Source organism: Dermacentor silvarum, chromosome 6 (assembly GCF_013339745.2).
Source record: "Dermacentor silvarum isolate Dsil-2018 chromosome 6, BIME_Dsil_1.4, whole genome shotgun sequence".
NCBI lineage: Eukaryota > Metazoa > Arthropoda > Arachnida > Ixodida > Ixodidae > Dermacentor > Dermacentor silvarum.
The window spans coordinates 96465183-96483988 of NC_051159.1; the positions used below are offsets into that span (position 1 = coordinate 96465183).

Sequence of the window (18806 nt, forward strand, 5' to 3'; positions counted from 1 at the left end):
GCTTAACGTTCCACTTAAAGATAAGTTCAACCTGGAACTGGCCAGTGACCCTAACATGCAGACTACACAATGGGGAACCACAATCAACCTGGTTTACCAGAGTACCTTGGCCTCAAAGTACTGTGTTGGAGCCATTGAGACAGCTGCCTGCTACTTCACCGACCATTAGGCCGTCTTTCTGGCAATTCAGAAAGAACAAGATTAAGACTTTCAAAATAAATGCATTACACTTTAAATAAATGTCTCGTCTTTAATGTAACCTTAACTTAACGAGAGGTAACAACCAAACCTAAACACTCAGACGTACGAAGCCAAATGATAGAGATGTAACCGTACAGAAAATCAAGCTAAACAATAACATTAACCGTACCTCTTGCTACGCATATCCAGGCATAACTGAGTTAAGCCACAGCCAATTTCTTTTCTACATGCGGGCACGACCATCAAAGACTGAGCCCTTAACAGCATTTGCTCTCTGCCATGTGTTCGCTCCCCGTGAAAGTGCGTGTCCCTTGCGTGCTTTCACTCGCACATACAGCATACGGTCAATGAGAGTTTTTTTCTACACGTGGACACGACTGAAGTCTTTTTTATGAGGACACAGAGGAATGTATGGTCACACTTACCTGTTGTAGAAGCTCTGTTATAGATGCTGATTAGCTGTCCTTAGTGAAAAATCACACACGCAAAGCAACATGTTTATTGTGCGCCCTTGATCTTTTTTTGCATGTGTGTGTCCATATACAAATGAGATCTTTCAACTGTACTGCATGAGCTAGTGCAGCTCTTGTTCGCTACTTTTTAATAAGATGTTGTTTAGACGCGGAAATACAGCATGTGCAACAAAGCACAATACAGTAAAATGCCTTGATGATGAAGTGCTTGGGACTCTAAAGTCTTTCCTTGTAAAAGCCACTTCATCTTAAAGATTGCACTTTAACAGCCTAGGCATGTTCAGCAAAAGAGAACAGTTATTTGCATGAATTCAAAGTATACTTAGTGAAAGAATCTGATGATTTTTATTTCCACTCTTCGTCTGGCATAATGTACAACTACAGCTAGCATTATGGCATCCAGGTTCACGGCATGCTAGTGCCACTCGTCAAAGTGTTCATCTGTGCGGCCAAACATTTATTATAGTAGGTATTATGTCGTTGGGGTGGGGGCAATCATAGCTACTGCAAGTCTGAACTTTCCCACATGTTTTGTTTTTTTACGTGTTGACTGCCGCTTCCCATGTGCACCACATCTCAGTGGTGGCTGCAGGGTTCAGTGCTGGCACAGGTACTTGTGTTCATTGTAAACCAACAAATCAGCTGTCAAGGATGCATAAATTCCTTCATTATGCAGGCAAATTTATTGTGTCGTCTTCCCTGTAAGATACACTTGAATAAAAGAAGTATTGCCAGGACATAAGGAATCCTTCGTTGTACAGGCCATTTCATGTAGGGGTGTTCTTTGGAGAGGTGTTCGACTGTACACTTTAAGGTTGTGGGCAATTTTACTTTGGACACAGAGAAGTGGTCTCTTTTGCACTTCTGCACACTAACCCACTGTAAGTAGACAAATTTTGTTTGTGGTCATGGTTGTGGCTTGTTGCGAAGGGACAATGTTGTGTTCAGTCAGCATGAGTTCAATTCTAAATAGCTGCTTCACCATGTGAGAACTTTTGCAAATAGCCTTTAGAGGTTGTATATTGTATCTCTTTAGTGTTCATTTGAAGTAAGTATCTGTTCACTGTTCCTAAACTAACTTGATTCATTTGGAAAAGATAATTTGTGAAGAGTTATGGTGTGGTAAATATGAGTAGATTTAAATTTATAAGTTTTGTTCACTATGGTGTCAGTATCGAAGGAAGCAGACTTGTTTTTGAATTTGTGTTTCTCTTGCGATATTTTAATGATACGAAAGCTTCGCATAGACACTTTATTCAACATGTATAAACATTCGCTGCATGATAGAAGGAAACGAGTAGACAGGAGCATTGTAATATACCATGCTGCCAAATAATTCTCCTCTTTTACAAAAATACTGGCTTTGTGTTTATGTATGCTCACCCTCACAGTCATTACAAGCCCGATTCAGTAGCTCGCTTCAGGCAACCTTGAGGGTCTCTGCCTCGTGTAATTTTGATACCATCAAGCTCTTTCTGCACACACATGCACACAAATTTTAAAAAGCTGGAGGTCAGCTTTTAACATGTAACCACTATTGTCCCTGTCATGCCCATGCTGCTGGTGTGTCTCAACAGTTTTTCAAGAAGTTAAATGTCTTGGCTGTGTGAGATATCTATATCTTTTTGGCACAGGATTGAAGGCTGCTGTCACAAAGCACATGCCTTTGGTCTCTGTGGCCATCAGTAGTCACTTTTTTTTGCGGTCACTGAAGGGCACAAATACCACGTAGCAGTAGACGCCCTAGTTTATATACACACGTGACCACTGCACCACTCACTGTCACTCAGGGAGCGAGGAATCAGCTCTTGCAAGTGAGGCTCGTTGGACATGTCGTGAGGACCTCCACCCTCGACTGCGAAGTAGAGCTTGTTTTTAATACCGCGCTGCACACTAGTCCTTGCATCAACCGTGCCTTCCGAAACTGTCAAGATGTTCACCTCGTCATGCTGAGGACGGTAGGAGATGCTGCTGCTTCGCTGGATGCGAGCATAACGTTCACGGCAGCCCATACAGTTGTGACGCGTCTGCAGTAGAAACACTGTGGTTGCGAGAGCGACGAACAGCAGAAAGCTGCAACCAGTAATGACTCTCGAAGCAATTGTAGAGTTCCCTTCGGTGCTTGGCTCCTGCTGTTGTTTTTCAGCCACAGGTGGTGCAAGCAGCAGGCTTTGAGGTGCATTGAAGGACAAGGAAGTATGGTTATCTTGTGTGGTTGTTAGAGCTGGAACAGCTGTTTCAGCCGTTGGTAGTTGCCAGATTGAATTCACAATTGTTGTTGTCATGGTCTGCTCGCCTATCACTGTAGGCATAGTCACATCGCTCATGCTGTCAGTAATGGTTCCATCTGTCGCAAATGTCACATTATTTGCAAGGTGAGCTATTGAGCTCCCATTGCTTGCTTTCAGGTTGCCACCCATTTGGGCAGTGATGTTTAATGCTTCTTGTCTCTGTGGTGTTTTAAAGAAGTCTTCAGTGCTCTTAGGAGTTGTCCCACTGTCAGCTGGAAAAATTCCTGTGTGGTTACTTGACCCAGCTTTGGTTGGCTCAGCTGCTTCCAAACTTCTACTCCTGTTGTTAATGCTTCTTAGCGTTGAAGGCGGGAATGTCGCAGTTGCTGTCAGGCTTTCGGAGGCGGAAATTGGTTCAGGAACATTTAGCAGGGGAACTCTCTTGACTAAGGCAGCACCCCTTCCTTGAGGGGTCGATGGGATTTGTGTAGTGATTTCAACAAAGTCTTCCTCCTTTAGCAACATGACAGGCTTGAATTGTAGTGTGACTGGTGATGCACATCTTATGCTGTAGCTGCTGTAAAACTGGATGCTCGATGTCTTGATCCATTCCGAGAACCATCGCACTTCAGTTCCACAGTGAAACGTGTTGCCTCCCACTTTGAGAACCTTCAGTTTTGGGAAGAAAGATGGGAAATCAGGTCTCAAATGTGTGAGTTTATTGTGCATGATATTCAGGTCCTGGACATTTCTCAAGCCGTGCAGTGTTCTTGGTGATTTGATTATGTCGGCCACTAGATCACTGCTGTCATACATTTCGAGCTTGATTAGTGCCTTCAGTGGATCAAAGACATATTCTTGGAATTCCACTTTATTAGCTATTCTGGACATCTGCAGTGTCTGCAGTGCATCCAACCCTTGAAAACACTCGGGCTCCAGCAACTGTAGTAGATTCTGAGAAATGTCAAGTGTCTGTAAGTTGCTGAGATTGCTGAAAACGTGATTGGGCAAAACTTGTATAAGGTTTGCCTGCAGATCAAGTGTCTTCAGATTGACAAGATCACTCAGAGCGCTCTCTGAAATGTTCCTGATTTGGTTTCTCTGCAAGTACAACTGCTCCAATTTCGATAGTCCAAAAAAGCTGTTGTCCGGCAGTTCAGTTATCAAGTTCTCCTCTATATAGAGAGCAACTAGCATCTGCGGCAGGTTCATTGGGACCCTTGTGAGCCGGTTCCCATTCAGCCAAAGCCTGGCAAGGTACTCTTGTCGACCAAGTGCATCATCTTCCACGTCTTCAATGGCGTTGTCATCCAGCACAAGTAAACCAAGGTGTGGATAGCTGTCCAGGTCACCAAGAGTGATGTGAGTGATGTTGTTGCGGCTCAGCCTGAGGTCTCGAACGTAACGAGTGAGGCTTTGTGGTATGCGCTCAAGCCCGACATGAGAAGCATCGATGTACTGCAGCCGTGAGCCAAAAAAGTTGAGACGAGAGAGACTCGTGAGTGGGTTGTTGCTGAGGATGAGATGTCCAAGGTTTGGCAGGTTCTGGAAGGCACCCACTTCGAGGCTCGAGACAAGATTCGAGTCCAGGTTCAGGTACTGGATCTGGTGCAGGCCCGTGAATGTGTAGGTGTTCAGCTGAGTGAGCAGGTTGCTGTGAAGATTGAGCTGCTCCAGGTTTCCCAGGCCCTTATGAGGAAGAGGAAAGGCATATGAGAGCACAGATTAAAATGTGCATATTGAATGAATCACTGGAAACTTATTAGTGCAACCTGAAGTGAATTAACAGGGGTCATTTTGGGGCTTGCAATTCTGGGTTAGAACCACTGTATGTGGCTCTTTGCTGCAGGAAGTACATAGGCTGGAAAATTGCATGTAAATGAGCCAGGTTTTGAATGATTGCTTTTTTATTATTTATTTAAATACACAGTATAGTAACCCAAGTGCTCAAAATAAATGCAAAGCCCCCCATAGCCTCTTACCATTGTGGTGTCTCCTACAGCAAATGGACTGCCTTTGTAGCTTCATAAATAATTGTTAGCTCTTAATGCTAGAGTGCAACAACATCACATCTATTAGAAGGTTTCTAGAGCCTGGATGGGGCTGTAGCTAGGCCAGCCTTGTTTGTATTCCTCAGGCAGCAACATCTCCCGCTATCCACACCCTTCACCCCTCAAATCTTTGAGAACTTATGGCGATTGCTGATGCAGGTTGTCTAATTTTTTTCTTAAATTGTGGAACCATTTTAAGCCCTTGTGAGCCCCGAATTCTGCCTGAGTTTTACTTTTTTGGCACTTATGTCTTATTGTGCATTTTGAAACCAGTAGTCACGGATAGTATTGACTCCGAGTGGCCAGGACATTCTGGGGCCCTGACTGTTGCGGAGCTACTATGTAAATGAACTAACAAGTATGCGTGAGAGAGAGAGAGATAAGTTTAATGATGTGAAATGCAGAGAGGTCGGCCTGAGGTAAATTCCTCCAGCCAGCTACTCTGCGTTGGGGGAAGGGGAAGAGGGAAAGAAAGAGGGAAGAAAGAGGCGCATGATGGGTGACGATGATGAGAGGAGGAGGATGTAAAACACATGGCAAGCACTTTGGCATGCTCAAAGCCTACAGTCCAAGCCCGTACTTTTTAAAAAGTTCAGTAGCGCCTGCATGGCCTTGAAACTTGATTGAGTGTCTGGCCAAGGGCCTAAAATAACGTCCTGCGACAACGGTGGGCTGTCGAGACGCGTAAGGTCATTCTTCAACCTTTGACGCTCTTGCACGTACTTAGGGCAGTCACAAAGCACATGACCTATAGTCTCTTTGACATAGCACAATTCACAGTCTGGAGACTCGGTGCGTCGCATGAGGTGTACGTATGCGCGCGTAAACGCTACCCCCAGCCTTAGTCTGTGCAGAAGACTGGCACAGCTGTGTTGAATTTTCGGCGGTAGCCTAAATTTCATGGTAGGGTCCAATCTCTGCAGTCACCTGTGTCGATAACATTGCTCTTTGCCATTCATTCATTCTAACAAGCCACTGGTATAATGATTTTAGATATGTTTAATGTATATTGACACTTTTCGCTGAGCTTCCATCAAGTACTTTGAATTTCGTCCTTACGCTAGTTCAAGGGCGGTATAATCTGCCTACTTTTTTCTCGACCTTGTGTCTGCTTAGTGAAATAAAACCATACGAATATGGACATAGCTATGGCATTATGTTGTGCTATTGAACATACTGAATACCTACACAGCTGCCTGCATGGAATAAAGGGTGTGAGATGCTTGGTAATATATATATTTTGTGATAAGATTTCACTTGGTGCAATGTAGCGCGAGTCAACCATAGTAGGCTTATGCAAATAGAATTTCGGTTATTTTCTTGTCGTTTGAAGGATCAGTAATTTATTTGCTTGTTAACAAACAGTATACTTCCTTTATTTAATTTGTTCTCTGTGTGTGTTTCTCTTTCTTGTTCTGATGCACCCTTTAATCATAAAACAACTTCCATAACTGCCAACTTGTATGACTTAAAGGGGCCCTGCACCACTTTTTATCGAAGTGGAGAAAGACATTTGATGTGAAAATCGGCTATTTCAGAAATACTTTGCCACAACAAGTACTTCAATGCATTCAGCAGAAGCGGAGTTATTGGCAATCAAACACGGCCTCCACTGTGCTCCCGTTCCTTCCTCAATGTCTTGCACTGCGAAGGCTGCAGTGGAGTGGGGTGGGGCCACAACGCTCCGCCTTTGAAATGTCACCGTGGGGCACGCAATTAAAATTTCATTTTGGATGTTAATGTAGACGCTACGACTTCCGATTTTGATCCCTGCGATGCATTAAACGTAAGCCAAACGCGGTTGTCCTCAGCGAGCCGCAATCGGGGCGGCACCCCGCGGCCGCCACGATGTAGCCGACCGCAGCGACCAATAGCAGGTGCGTATTGGAATGTGCTTTATTACGTAATAAAGCACACAGAAGAGAGTGAGGATCATGGCTTCTGTTGAAACGAGAGCGTTTGAGCGAAAGGTGACTTCGCGCTCTGCTTGCGAGCTCCACGCACCATGTAGGGCAGCAAAACTTGGCTGAGATGTTCGCAGCAGCGTATGCTACCCGCGGACTATGTTATTTGACCAAGCACGAGGGGTAGTTCAGGGCCCCTTTAAGAGGAAGTTTAGCTCGGGTGCTCCTATCTAAATACATGTGAAAGGAGAATTCCTATTTCTCGGCAATCACTGTGCCGAATTTGACAAGGTTTGTTGTATTTAAAAGAAAAACTTTAAATCTGGTGGTTTTCGAAGTTTTGATTTAGGTCGTCAATTTTTTAAATTAACAATTGGCAAAAATCGTATATTTCAGAAGACAAAACTATCACGTTTACAACTCTGTGTAATGAAAAATGATATCCCAATTCCGTGCATTGCATCTAATAGTACATCTAAACTGGACAAAATTGATATACTGCACATGAACCTAAAAAAATTTAGTAATGTGGAAATACAGCTTTTGCAGAACCCTTGTACACAACGTAATGAATTCATGTAAGATATAAATCGACATCGCATTTGTCCGCTTTGATCTAATGGATGCCGTTTACGGAACTGTGACAGCTGTTCTTAATGCAGAGCTATTAATTTGTAAACTTCGTGCTTCTATGATTTTCTGACTTTCGAATTTTTAAAAATTCATTAAAACACATTCAGGCCCTAAATCGAAACAGTCACTAGAATTTAACTTTCTCCCTCAAATGCAAAAAATTTCATTAAAATCGGTCCAGGGGTTATCTCAGAAAAGCGTTTCTGCATTTCACATGTATTTGAATAGGCCGCATCGGAGTTGGGCCCGAGCTAAAGCTTCCTCTTAATTGTAAAATGCCTGACCTTCAGGGCTTGTGTACGGTTGTCATACTGACACTGATACTTTTACGATTATTTGTTTGCATCGAGTTGAAGGCAGAACTTGTTTCGAAAGAACGTAGCTTGGGCGATTTTTCAGAGCAAAGTTAATCAGTCCCATCAGTTATGTTAAGCTATCTGCTGCAGCTACACGAACTTATGCAATTTATAATGACAACCTAAATTTCAGCTGCTGTTACACGAATATTTCATGAGTAAGCTTTGTAAACATTCTTGTTTATGGCAAACGTCATTTTTAAATGCCTGTTCATAGCCTTCCTACAAAACGAAGCTCGTGCGTCTTTAATAGTTAAAAAACAATCAATATGTTCAGAGGTTAGAAAGGTTTAGTTTATTAAAGGAATTCTGCTTTTCAAGACGTATTTGTTATGATGAGGATATTTAGCTAAAATTTATTTTATCAGAGTAATTTCGTAGACAATATGCCCAGCAGCCTGGACACCAGAAGTGTGGAAAAGATGGTAGTGCTTAAAAGTGTCTTTGTGGTCATATTTTGCATGCCTGCTTAATGGTTAGGAAAGTTAGGCATAGAAACATTAGAAGGGTTTGCTTTATTAAAGGAATTGTTCTCTTCATGACGCTTATTTGTTGCAATGAGGATATTTAGCCGTCATTTATTTTATCACTGAGTAATTTCGTGGACAATCTGCTCGGCACTGTGAACACCTAGATGGGTAGTAAAGATGGCAGTATGTACTTGGAAGTATCTTGCTGCCCAACTCAGTAGGGCAATGACGTTCCCAGTAGGTGACGACTGTCACCGCTCGATGAAGTTGTGGCTGCTCAACTTTGAACATGTGCATGACCGAGCGCACGATGCCACGGGAGCTCTAACGATGCACTCTAGCCACATACGAACTGATCGTCGCGTTGGATATGCCTATGATGCCTGGTAGCTTCTGGGGTGCTGTTTATGCTGGGCAGTATCACAGGCCTAGCGTGCTTGCCATTGCTGTTATTGATTCGCCCTTATAGTGAAACTGTAATTAATAAAAAAACTGCACATTTATGGACTTGTATTTGTGAATGCAACGAAGCAGCCACTGGCTTTTAGAAAGCACATGTCATTTTCGTGTTATCACCAAATCCTTTAAAAGAGGTATGAACCAATTTTCGTATCTCCTTGACAGCTGTATTCCGCAGCTGCTTGTAATCAATCTCCACTGCTGTTTTTTCTCTAATGCAGCGACCCTCTCATATCTTCTTGTAGTGGTGCGCTTGGCATGTGGGAAAAGCATTTGGTGTTGGAAAATGCTATACAGTTTTTACTTCACTCTTTGAGTCGCAGAAAAAGTGCCAGGCTCACTTTTTGTTGGTATTATCAGCTGGATGACGTTTTGCCAAGATCCGAAGACAGAAAAGCCATTTATTTCATAAGGTCGGCAGGTTCAAAGTGCAAAGTCACTGGGACTTTACTTTACGGCCTATACTGTCAATAAAATGCTTATGATTTGTTTGCGGAAAGGTTGCCAGCATGCTGTTGTCTTTGTCATTGGTAAACATGCAAAAAAAAGAGGAATCAATCTAATCACCCAAAAACTTAATATTAAAGGGTCCCTGAAATGGTTTGGAAGTATTTTGGAGACATGTAGGGTACAGCTACAGTAATACATTTGTACCACAATTTAAGTGCTACAGATGACTAAAAGTTACCCTGCTCATTAGCCATACTTTTTCTCCTCAACTCGTTTGCCAAGCGATCAAGGCTAAGCTCCGCCTTCACTGGCTCTGCTTCATGATGGGATGTTGTGTCATCTACTTCCAGTGTCTGGGAGCTAGCGTGCGAAGCCTCTCCAACCTTTCTGCTAGCCACTTGGCCGTTGACCCCCAGCAAGAGCTATCCAAGCAGTGCGTGTTGTGATAGTTCTCTCACAGCACTAAGTGTATCTGGTATTCCGGTAAATGCAGGCCAGCTAGGCATTTTGACAAATGGGTGTAGGCGTAAACTGAAGCCCCTTCACACTACTACCGCTGTGATGGAGGGACTTTTGGCGTAAATGAGAGTTACCAGAGCTGCCTGCACGGCGCAACCACCTGGTGGCGCAGAGCTTAACCAGGCAATCGCAGAGGTAATATTACTGTACCTGACCATGATGACCGCATTTCGATTGGGGCAAAATCCAAAAACGTCCGTGTACCATGCATTGGGTGCAGGGCTGCAGACTGCAGGCCACTCACATTTGTGGCAACATGCCCAGTCCAACTGTGTTTAACGGAGTACCGGACACGCTAAAACTCTGGTAGTAATCCTCCGGCATGAAGTGATGGCCGCTTATGCGTAGATCCTGGCACTGATCCGATAACGACAGCCTGATGTGCTGCAGCCACTCCGCTTGACATGTTGCAGCTTGACATGTCACAAATCGCTAGGTTTGCAGCCTACGATGCAACAAGGGTAATTCATGGTCCTTGCAAGACGAAACCTTGAGACCAACACTGACCGCGCAGTTCGCGTTAACATGGAGCATGTTGTAACACAAGCAGATGACACTTGCTTTGTTCCGGAAGTGTTTCATCATCATCATCATCCTATCTTATGTCCACTGCAGGACGAAGGCCTCTCCCTGCGATCTCCAATTACCACTGTCTTGCGCCAGCGCATTCCAACTTGCGCCTGCAAATTTCCTAACTTCATCATCCCATCTGGTTTTCTGCCGACCTCGACTGCGCTTCCCTTCTCTTGGTATGCATTCTGTAACCCTAATGGTCCACCGGTTATCCATCCTACGCATTACATGGCCTGCCCAGCTCCATTTCTTCCGCTTAATGTCAACTAGAATATCGGCTATCCTCATCCATTTGTTCTCTGATCCACACCGCTCTCTTCCTGTCTCTTAACGTTAGTCCTAAGGTTTTTCGTTCCATCGCTCTTTGTGCGGTCCTTAACTTGTTCTCAAGCTTCTTTGTTAACCTCCAAGTTTCTGCCCCTATGTTAGCACCGGTAGAATGCAATGATTGTACACTTTTCTTTTCAACGACAGTGGTAAGCTCCCAGTTAGGATTTGGCAATGCCTGCAGTATGCACTTCAACCCAATTTTATTCTTCTGTAAATTTCTTCCGGAAGTGTTTAGTGAAGTGATAAATTGTCATTGGGTGTTCTTTTTTTATTTTTTGTTTTATAGAAGCAAGTTAACCAACATTCCAACTATTATGAACAGCATTTGTTCACCATAAAATTGGAAAAATGGTACATGACGCAACATAAGCAGCCAATCCAATAGCTTGCCTGACTTGCGTCACACGCACCCGCTATGTAAATGTTAATGGGATGGCTAAAAACTCGGGGTAGTGGCACCGCTGCAGTCAGTAGTGATACACATTATTTAAACCTTATAATAAGTTATGCAATTTATGCAGAGTGCTTAAATATGTCACTTGATGATCAGAAGGACCTACCCTAACGACTCACTACGTTTGTACAAAATTATCAAAATCATTTCAGGTTCCCTTTAACACAAGGGCTGGTGCTACCTATTGTACAGCCTATAGCAAAAACGCTAAAGCCATCCAGCCATTGCCAACAACAGCTTGCTGGCCTTTACTTCTTTTGCAATAGGCTGTACATGTCTGTAGTATACAAGAAATAAACTACTCCTGAAAAGTAAGTCAAGATCTCAGATTCACTGCTTTTTGGTATTTTGCCCTTGTTGCTCCTTGCTGTTGTCAGCTTTGCTAGGGAATGTGTTTAGCAAAGATTGTTTATATTGTTCATGGGCAATTCGCACAAGTAACTTGTAGAAAGCCAGAGTATTATAAGTTGTTTTAGGAAAGGTATTACGTCTGCGATACTTACTGAAAAGGCACCGTCTATGTGTGCCAGTTGATTTGAAGACAAGTCAAGGTACTTCAGTTGCTGTAGTCCCTTAAACGTTCCCGATGTCAGATTCTCCAGTAAGTTTTGGCTCAGGTCCAGTCGTTGCAACAGAGCCAGCTCGGCCAAAGCACCATCTTCGACTGCTCTCGTTCGACTTTGCTGCAGCTTCAGTTCTTTGAGAGCTGGCACCCCGCTGAGTAGGTGCTGCGCGAGCACGTCTACTGCAAAGTTGCGCAGTTCCAGCCTCTCGCTTGATCTGGGCAGGTCCTGTGGTGCTTGTGAAGTGCTGTCCCCAACGCAGCTGACGTACTGGCTTTCACTGTCACAGAAACAGGCGCTAGGACACTCTGCACTTGTCACTTTCAAGAGGCAGGAGACAATAAGCAGGATGACGATGCCTCTTTGCTTGATGGTGACTTTAATAACTTGCATGAGTGGCATGCTTGTGGCCGAACTTCTTTTTCTGCTGCTCATTCTTCTGTTTGCTTAGGAAAACTACTGGGTGGAAAGCAGCAGACTTCTCTTGTGCTTTTTCTTTGTGATCTTTGCACTCTATCACCCGTCAGGACATCCTTTCATGGCGCATTTGCTTACGGAAATGTGCCTGCATCTTCTTGCTCATTTACAAGTTGTGTGGCATGAAAAAATGTGGGCCCGGTAACTATGTCCAACTCAGTGGTGTGTTTTTCTTTTCTATTATGTTACACTTTGCTTCTGGTGGGAGGGTGCTCTAGCAGGAGGTTGCAGGCCCAAGACTTGATTTACACATGCAGTCTTCACATTGCCTACTGGTTTTGCTTGTGAAATGGCCTTCACATGTCAAATGGATCCTGATGGGGAACTCTCCTTTCCTTTGTTGCCTCTAAAGCCAGGTGTGTCTGTGTAGATGATAGGAAGCACCAGGGAGCCGCAGTTACCCTGAAAAAAAAAAAAAGCGTAGCAATAGTTCCAGATGATTTCCTGGCTAGCAAGACAAGAAAGGCCCATTTTTAAATTCATTATACATCATATTGGCAAAGACCATTCGAAAATACAGGATGATTATGGCTGGGCTGTCAAGGTGGCATTGTTTTTTGCCTGTCTGCCTTTCATATGTTTTCTGGCTTGATACTGTTTCATTACTTGCACGTGCATTTTGCCCCATTTCAGGATTTTTCATAACGTCTAATCAGTACTTGCCAGTGTAGCTTGGGATGCTTGTCCAGGGCCTATGTCGTTCCATTTCACCCAGCAAAATTGGCTGCAAGGACACAAAAGGAAACGAACCTGTGACATCATGTACACATTCTATTTGCATGTTAAAATCTTTTGCACTGCTGTATCTTGCTTCATGGAATCTACACTACTTTTGTGCTTGCTAGATGCTACAATGCCAATATATTTACAGGCCCAAAAGCTAGACATGTGGTGAAGTTTGTATACTACAGTGGTGCATGCTGCACCACTACATACTCCAGCTGTTTCCAACTTTTAATCAATGATGTATGAAATGCATCTGTGTGGAAAGTCCAGATGCTGTAGAAATAAAATGTGCCAGAAACATTGGTCAATAACAGCATGCATGTTTTGATTCTGCACAGTTTGTTTTCCCTGATACCATTTTATTGAAAGCTATAGGTTGTCTTCTATGGTGTTTTCTGTTTGACATATTGGTGTGCACATTGCTGTGTGAACTTGTTGTGATTCCAGCTCATTGCTTTGACACATAGCATACAGTGCTCTTTCGTTATATTTTTCATCTATTTGTTTCTCAGAAAAGCTCTGAAAATACTAGTTCTTACACTAGGCTTTATTTTGCCTTGGCTCATATGCATGGGGAACAACTGCTGTTGCAGATGTACACAGTTTCTTAATATTTGTTAAAAATACACGCAGGAACTCCTCTGGGAATTCTCAAGTATGCATAAGCATTGTGCCACTTGCTCATCTCCATGCAGCCCGGTGTCATTATCAATCTTTCCAGAAATATCAACCCTTATCGGTTGTCAACCTTATTGGACTAGATCCGACCCTTATCGGACTCGATCAAAGCCTTATCAATCCATTTTGGTTGTTATCAACCTTATCGCAATCAATCCGATTCTTATCAACCCTTATCTCTCCTTATCAACCTTATTGGACATGATCCGACTCTATCAACTCTTATCAGCCCTTATCAATCTTATCGGACTTGATCCGACCCTTATCCACACTTATTAACCTTATCAGAATTCCTCCGACCATTATAAGCCCTTATCGCTCTTTAGCACCCTATCCATCCGCGTCAAACCACTATAACTGTGATGAGACCCATACAACCCCTCATCACTCTTTATTAACTCAGTGACTGCTTATCTGTCTGTTTTGTGTGACACGAAGTGCATGAGCCCTCAGATATCGGTGGCATTTCGGTCGGTGAAGTAACATGCCAGCGGAAGGCACATCCCGTGATCACCGAAAGGCATCAGGGATGAGGCGTGTTTGGTGTTAAATTTTCACAAAATCGGAATTTTCCTGGTGTCTATAGTGCTCCTAGAGATGGCTTGTATTCCGCCATCACCAAACTTTTCACAAAGCCTTCATAGAAACTGTTCTCCTTTGACATTGGTTTTGTACCGCCGGTACAACACATTCATATGGTTCAGATATATTCACCTGCGGCAAGCGTGGGTGTTTAGTCCAGTGGGTAAGACACTCGGCTTCTGAGTGTAGGGTCATAGATTCGAAACTCACCACCGCCAATGTTTTTCCTTTCGAATGGGTTTTGTTTTATGAGGTGTGTTAAAAAGAAACCGAACTTTTGAAATAGCGCGCCAACCGGCAGAGGGAGCGCGCTGCGGCTACTGAGCGCATGTAGCGGCAAGTTCAGACAACAGCCTACCATTTGCCGCGTTTTGATCTGACCGTTAGTTGGTGAGCTACAGCCGCTGAAATGAGCACATGAACAAGCTGTTCTTCGGATTGGTGCCAAAGTGACAATGAAGGAATTGGAAGAACAGCGTGTGTGTTTGAAGTTCTGCTACAAACTTGAGAAAACTTTCACAAATGCATTTCAGTTGCTTAGCCAAGCACACGGGGAGGACTGTATGAGTTGCACGCAGTGCTATGATTGGTTCAAGCGTTTTGAAGACTGAAGAATGTCGGTCGGTGACGATCCCAAGCCTGGACGACCTTCCACATCCACACATGATGTACCACGTCGAGAGTGTTCGAACTGTGATTCGTGGAAATCATCGTTTGACTGTTCGAGAAGTTGCTGACAAAGTGGGTATCAGCGTAGGATCATGTCATGAAATTTTGAGTGACAAACTTGGGATGCGTCATGTCAGTGCAAAATTCATGCCGAATTTGTTGACTGACGAACAGAAGCAGACCCGTGTTGAAATCGGCCAGGAACTGCTTGCCGCTGCCAATGACGATGAAAACTTTCTTAAGAACATCATAACAGGCGATGAGACATGGGCTTATGGCTATGATGTTGAAACGAAAGTGCAGTCATTGCAGTGGGTGGCCAAAGGTTCTCCTCGTCCAAAAAAAACATGCATGAGTCGGTCAAAAATGAAGGTGATGTTGGTTGTGTTTTTTGACTGCAAAGGCATCATCCATCGGGAATTTGTGCCACATGGTCAGACGGTAAACAAAGAAGTTTACCAGGGATTCCTAGCACATTTGAGAGAGTCTGTGCGCAGTAAGAGGCCTGAATTGTGGGAAAATGAGGCTTAGATGTTGCATCATGACAATGCCCCGCCTCATGCATCGCTCCTTGTCCACAGCTACTTAGCGAAACACCACACTCCTGTTGTGCCCTACCCTCCATATTCTCCGGACCTAGCCCCAGCAGACTTTTTTCTATTCCCCACGCTGAAAACCACCTTGAAAGGACGTCGTTTCCAAACCGTAGAGGAGATCAAGGACAATGCGAGAAGAGACCTGCGCGCCATTCCAGAAAGTGCGTTACAGGAGGCTTCCCAAAAATGGGAGAAAAGATGGGAAGAGTGCATTGCCAGTAGAGGGGACTACTTTGAAGGGGACAGCACTTAAAATGTTGTACCATAAGCAGTAAAGGTGTTATAGCAAAAGTTCGGTTTCTTTTTGAACATACCTCGTATACATTATTTTCTTTATAGTGATTCGTCTTACATGACAGATGTGCTGGTGGACAGGTTTCCTCGTTGGGTAGGCATAGGAATGCTTACACATCTAAAAAGATGTTTTATTCGTCTTAAGCGCCACTTGCTTTGTAACAAGTTCACCTGTGGTAAGACTGATCTAAAACTTTCCTGCAGTATCAATAAAACGAGTGTATGTGTTGCTTTTTGCCTGTCTTTCAAGCACTGATGTTGTATAAAAAGGAAATTGATAGAATAGTGAGCTACTGCTTTCATGAAAACCACACTGTAACCCATACCACAATGCGCAAAGCAACACTGCTACATATCAAGGCATGTCTGAATACGCAGCCTAGGTTCAGTTCATTACTATGGTGCCCAAAGTGGCCACCACTTTATGCCTTCTATCAAGCCTTATTAGTTGGTGCCTCGCCGGAAGTCTCTTGACACTGCGCATATAACGATTTCTGCATACCCCGGGCTATTCTTTGATCTTGAACTGTCCATGGATAGTTCCCATACCCAGCTCATCCTTCAATACATTTTTAGCGAGTTGTAACGTTTCGTTCAAGAAAGAACTTTGTGTAAGCAGAGATCAAGGACACCAGAGAAAACATAACAAGAACAGGGCCTGCTCGAGCCTTTTCATGCATCTATTTGCCTCTGTCATTGTTTGCGCCGTATTCTGCTTTTGGTGTCCAGCCAAGTCAAAGAGTGCAGCCCTGCTTTGGAACGTCGTATTCATTCCACTTCGGCTACATTTTTGGGTGGACTTGCGCGGCTCCCGTGTAATGGTATGAAAGCGGTAACGGCGATGCAAAAAAAAAGTTCTTTTTAATTTTTTTTTTAAGGTGAGGGAGAAGAGGGGTGGAAGGGGAGTTTTGCTTTGGACTCTAGACCGTCTTTGATGGCGTGAAAGGTTCTTCCTTTTTCCACCGCCGGATTGCACGCGAGTTCTCACGGCGTTGCGCCCGAACGTGTGTTTTGCAAAGTTGGCATTGCCGCGCGGAGGGTAATGTTGCGGGTAAGCCGGCTTTAAAGTCTAAAACCATGTTAAAGTGCAGTGATTTTAACTTGCTTTCTGACTAAGGCTGCGCGATCTTTCCAAGCTGTAATATATATATATATATATATATATATATATATATATATATATATATTCCGTTTGTTTTCTGTGTCAACGTGATTTACCAATAATTCCGTTGTTTCCACTCCGTTGTTCGGCATTCATTGACACTAACGTACAGTAATAAATTAGCTCTGCTGCAACACCACTGAAATTTCACCATTAGTAGTAATATTACTTATACTACTACTTCTGATAACTTAGATGTTATCATCTTTGTTATCATTTGCATAAACAGTAATCGTAGAAGCACTATTCCAAGGGGTTGTAGTGCTTTCAATTATTTCAGTGTTTGTGCATACCCACTTTTGTTCTCATGTGCGTGCGTGTGTGTGTGTGAAAGAGAGAGGACCCGTGAGAACCGTTAGCTGAACATTGCGGTGCGGTTTTGCAAGCACTACGCTGGTCGATGTTGCCGGGATGCTTTTATGCGTCGTAATAACACTCCGCAAACGCTCCACGTTACTAATTTTCTGCCCGGAGGAGCAAACAGCGGAATGCCGCGATATACAGAAGACATGCCTTGCACCGTCGTAAGCACGATGCGGTGTCTGTCCGTACATATCGTGGCCCGTCGCTGTTTGTTCCGGGTATACATTAACAGTGCACTAAAGTTCGTGGGAATAAAAAAAAAAAAAAATGCCTTACCGCGGAATGTGCTCGCGCCCTGTACTCGAATGGCCGGCTGTTCCCGTCCTGCATTGCCCGTTTTTTTTTTTTTTTCATTTTTTTCGTTTTTTTTTTTTTTTTCGTGTCTCGCGTAGTGGGGTTTACACCCGCTGGGATTGCGGTGGGAGGGAACAAGGGCGCGCGCTGGCTCACGCTAAATATACAGCGCTTGCGTCGTATTTGACCACTCTAACCACGCGCGTTTTCGGTGCCTGCTTTTTTTCCTTGCGGACACTGTCTTTCCTGAGCCACCGTTATTCAATTTTCTTTCTCTTTCTCTCCTTTTCTCGCGAAGTTTACTGTTTATGCCAACTGCTGTAGTCGCTGGCTGACGTCGCACTGCCCCCTAAGCTTCATCACTGCCGGAATTTCTGTAAGCCCTACCACGAATAGTTGAGCATGCGACGAGAGATTTTTCGTCCTTCAATTACAAACGCAGCTGTGGCACCACACGCCATCTTAGAAATGAAAAAAAAAAATGCAGTGTTTCTTGCTTTTATTCTTTCCATCGTAAGGTATATTTATATATGCGCAGTAATAACTAGGTATATAGTAAAGGCAAATGGGGAGGGAGAGAGTTTCGGGCATCGTGAACAAAAAATAGAACGCCGCGATAAAGAAGGAACGTAATAGTAAGTGTAACGTCGTCGTCGTATGCAGATATCCAGCGTACCGCGCGGGCTTAATTAGGGCGGAAAGGAAAGAGAGAAGGTAATCAGGCCGAAGGCTTTTCGCGTTTAATCAAGACGTGCCTGGCGCTCGCCCGGCTGCCAGGCAAATTATCTCGCGACGCCTAACACAGCACGGAGGTTTGGCACCGAGGTGGGTCTGCACTTGTTGGCAGGGCGGGCGGGGAAGGCGGCGGCCCTCTTCCTACTGTCTCCCACTCCTCCGCCTCTTAACGGCGCGCGCGGCCAATCTGGTCGCCGTTTGCCTTGCCGTCTGTGTAATCGGATCTCTCTCGTTATTCAGCGCTTATAATTGGATTGCTGGCAATCGAAAAACGCCGCCGAGCCGCGCATACTCGGCTAGTGGGCGTCGAGAAGAGAAAGTGCCGTCACTCCTGCACGCCACGCGGCTGCTGCCGGCGCGCCGCCGCCGTCGTTCGAGGTGTAGGATTTCTTGTGTTTGCGCCGCCGGGAGACTGCGTGATTGGACCTGGAGTGGGCTTGTGCCAATGGAGCTGCCGCGCGGTATAGAGGCGGAGGGAAAGCGGGAAGAAAGGAAAAGCCTAGTAGTAAACGAAAGAAAGCGACATTGTAAGGGCGCGGCTGCGTGCGCGCTGAGCGCGTGTT

The 18806-nt window shown here is 44.3% G+C and overlaps 2 protein-coding genes across 2 annotated transcripts in view; one reads left to right on the forward strand and one right to left on the reverse strand.

Annotated features, from left to right (window-relative positions):
- Positions 1–18806, forward strand: part of LOC119455719 (protein timeless homolog) — a 317713-nt gene that overhangs the window by 56250 nt on the left and 242657 nt on the right. The gene's annotated exons all lie outside the window — the stretch shown is intronic.
- On the reverse strand, positions 1395–12541 carry LOC119455720 (slit homolog 2 protein). The gene is made up of 2 exons (XM_037717146.2): positions 11608–12541; positions 1395–4594 (listed from the first exon to the last, which is right to left on the reverse strand). Exons 1-2 carry the CDS (start codon positions 12100–12102, stop codon positions 2423–2425), a joined length of 2667 nt encoding a protein of 888 aa, XP_037573074.1. The 5' UTR covers positions 12103–12541; the 3' UTR covers positions 1395–2422.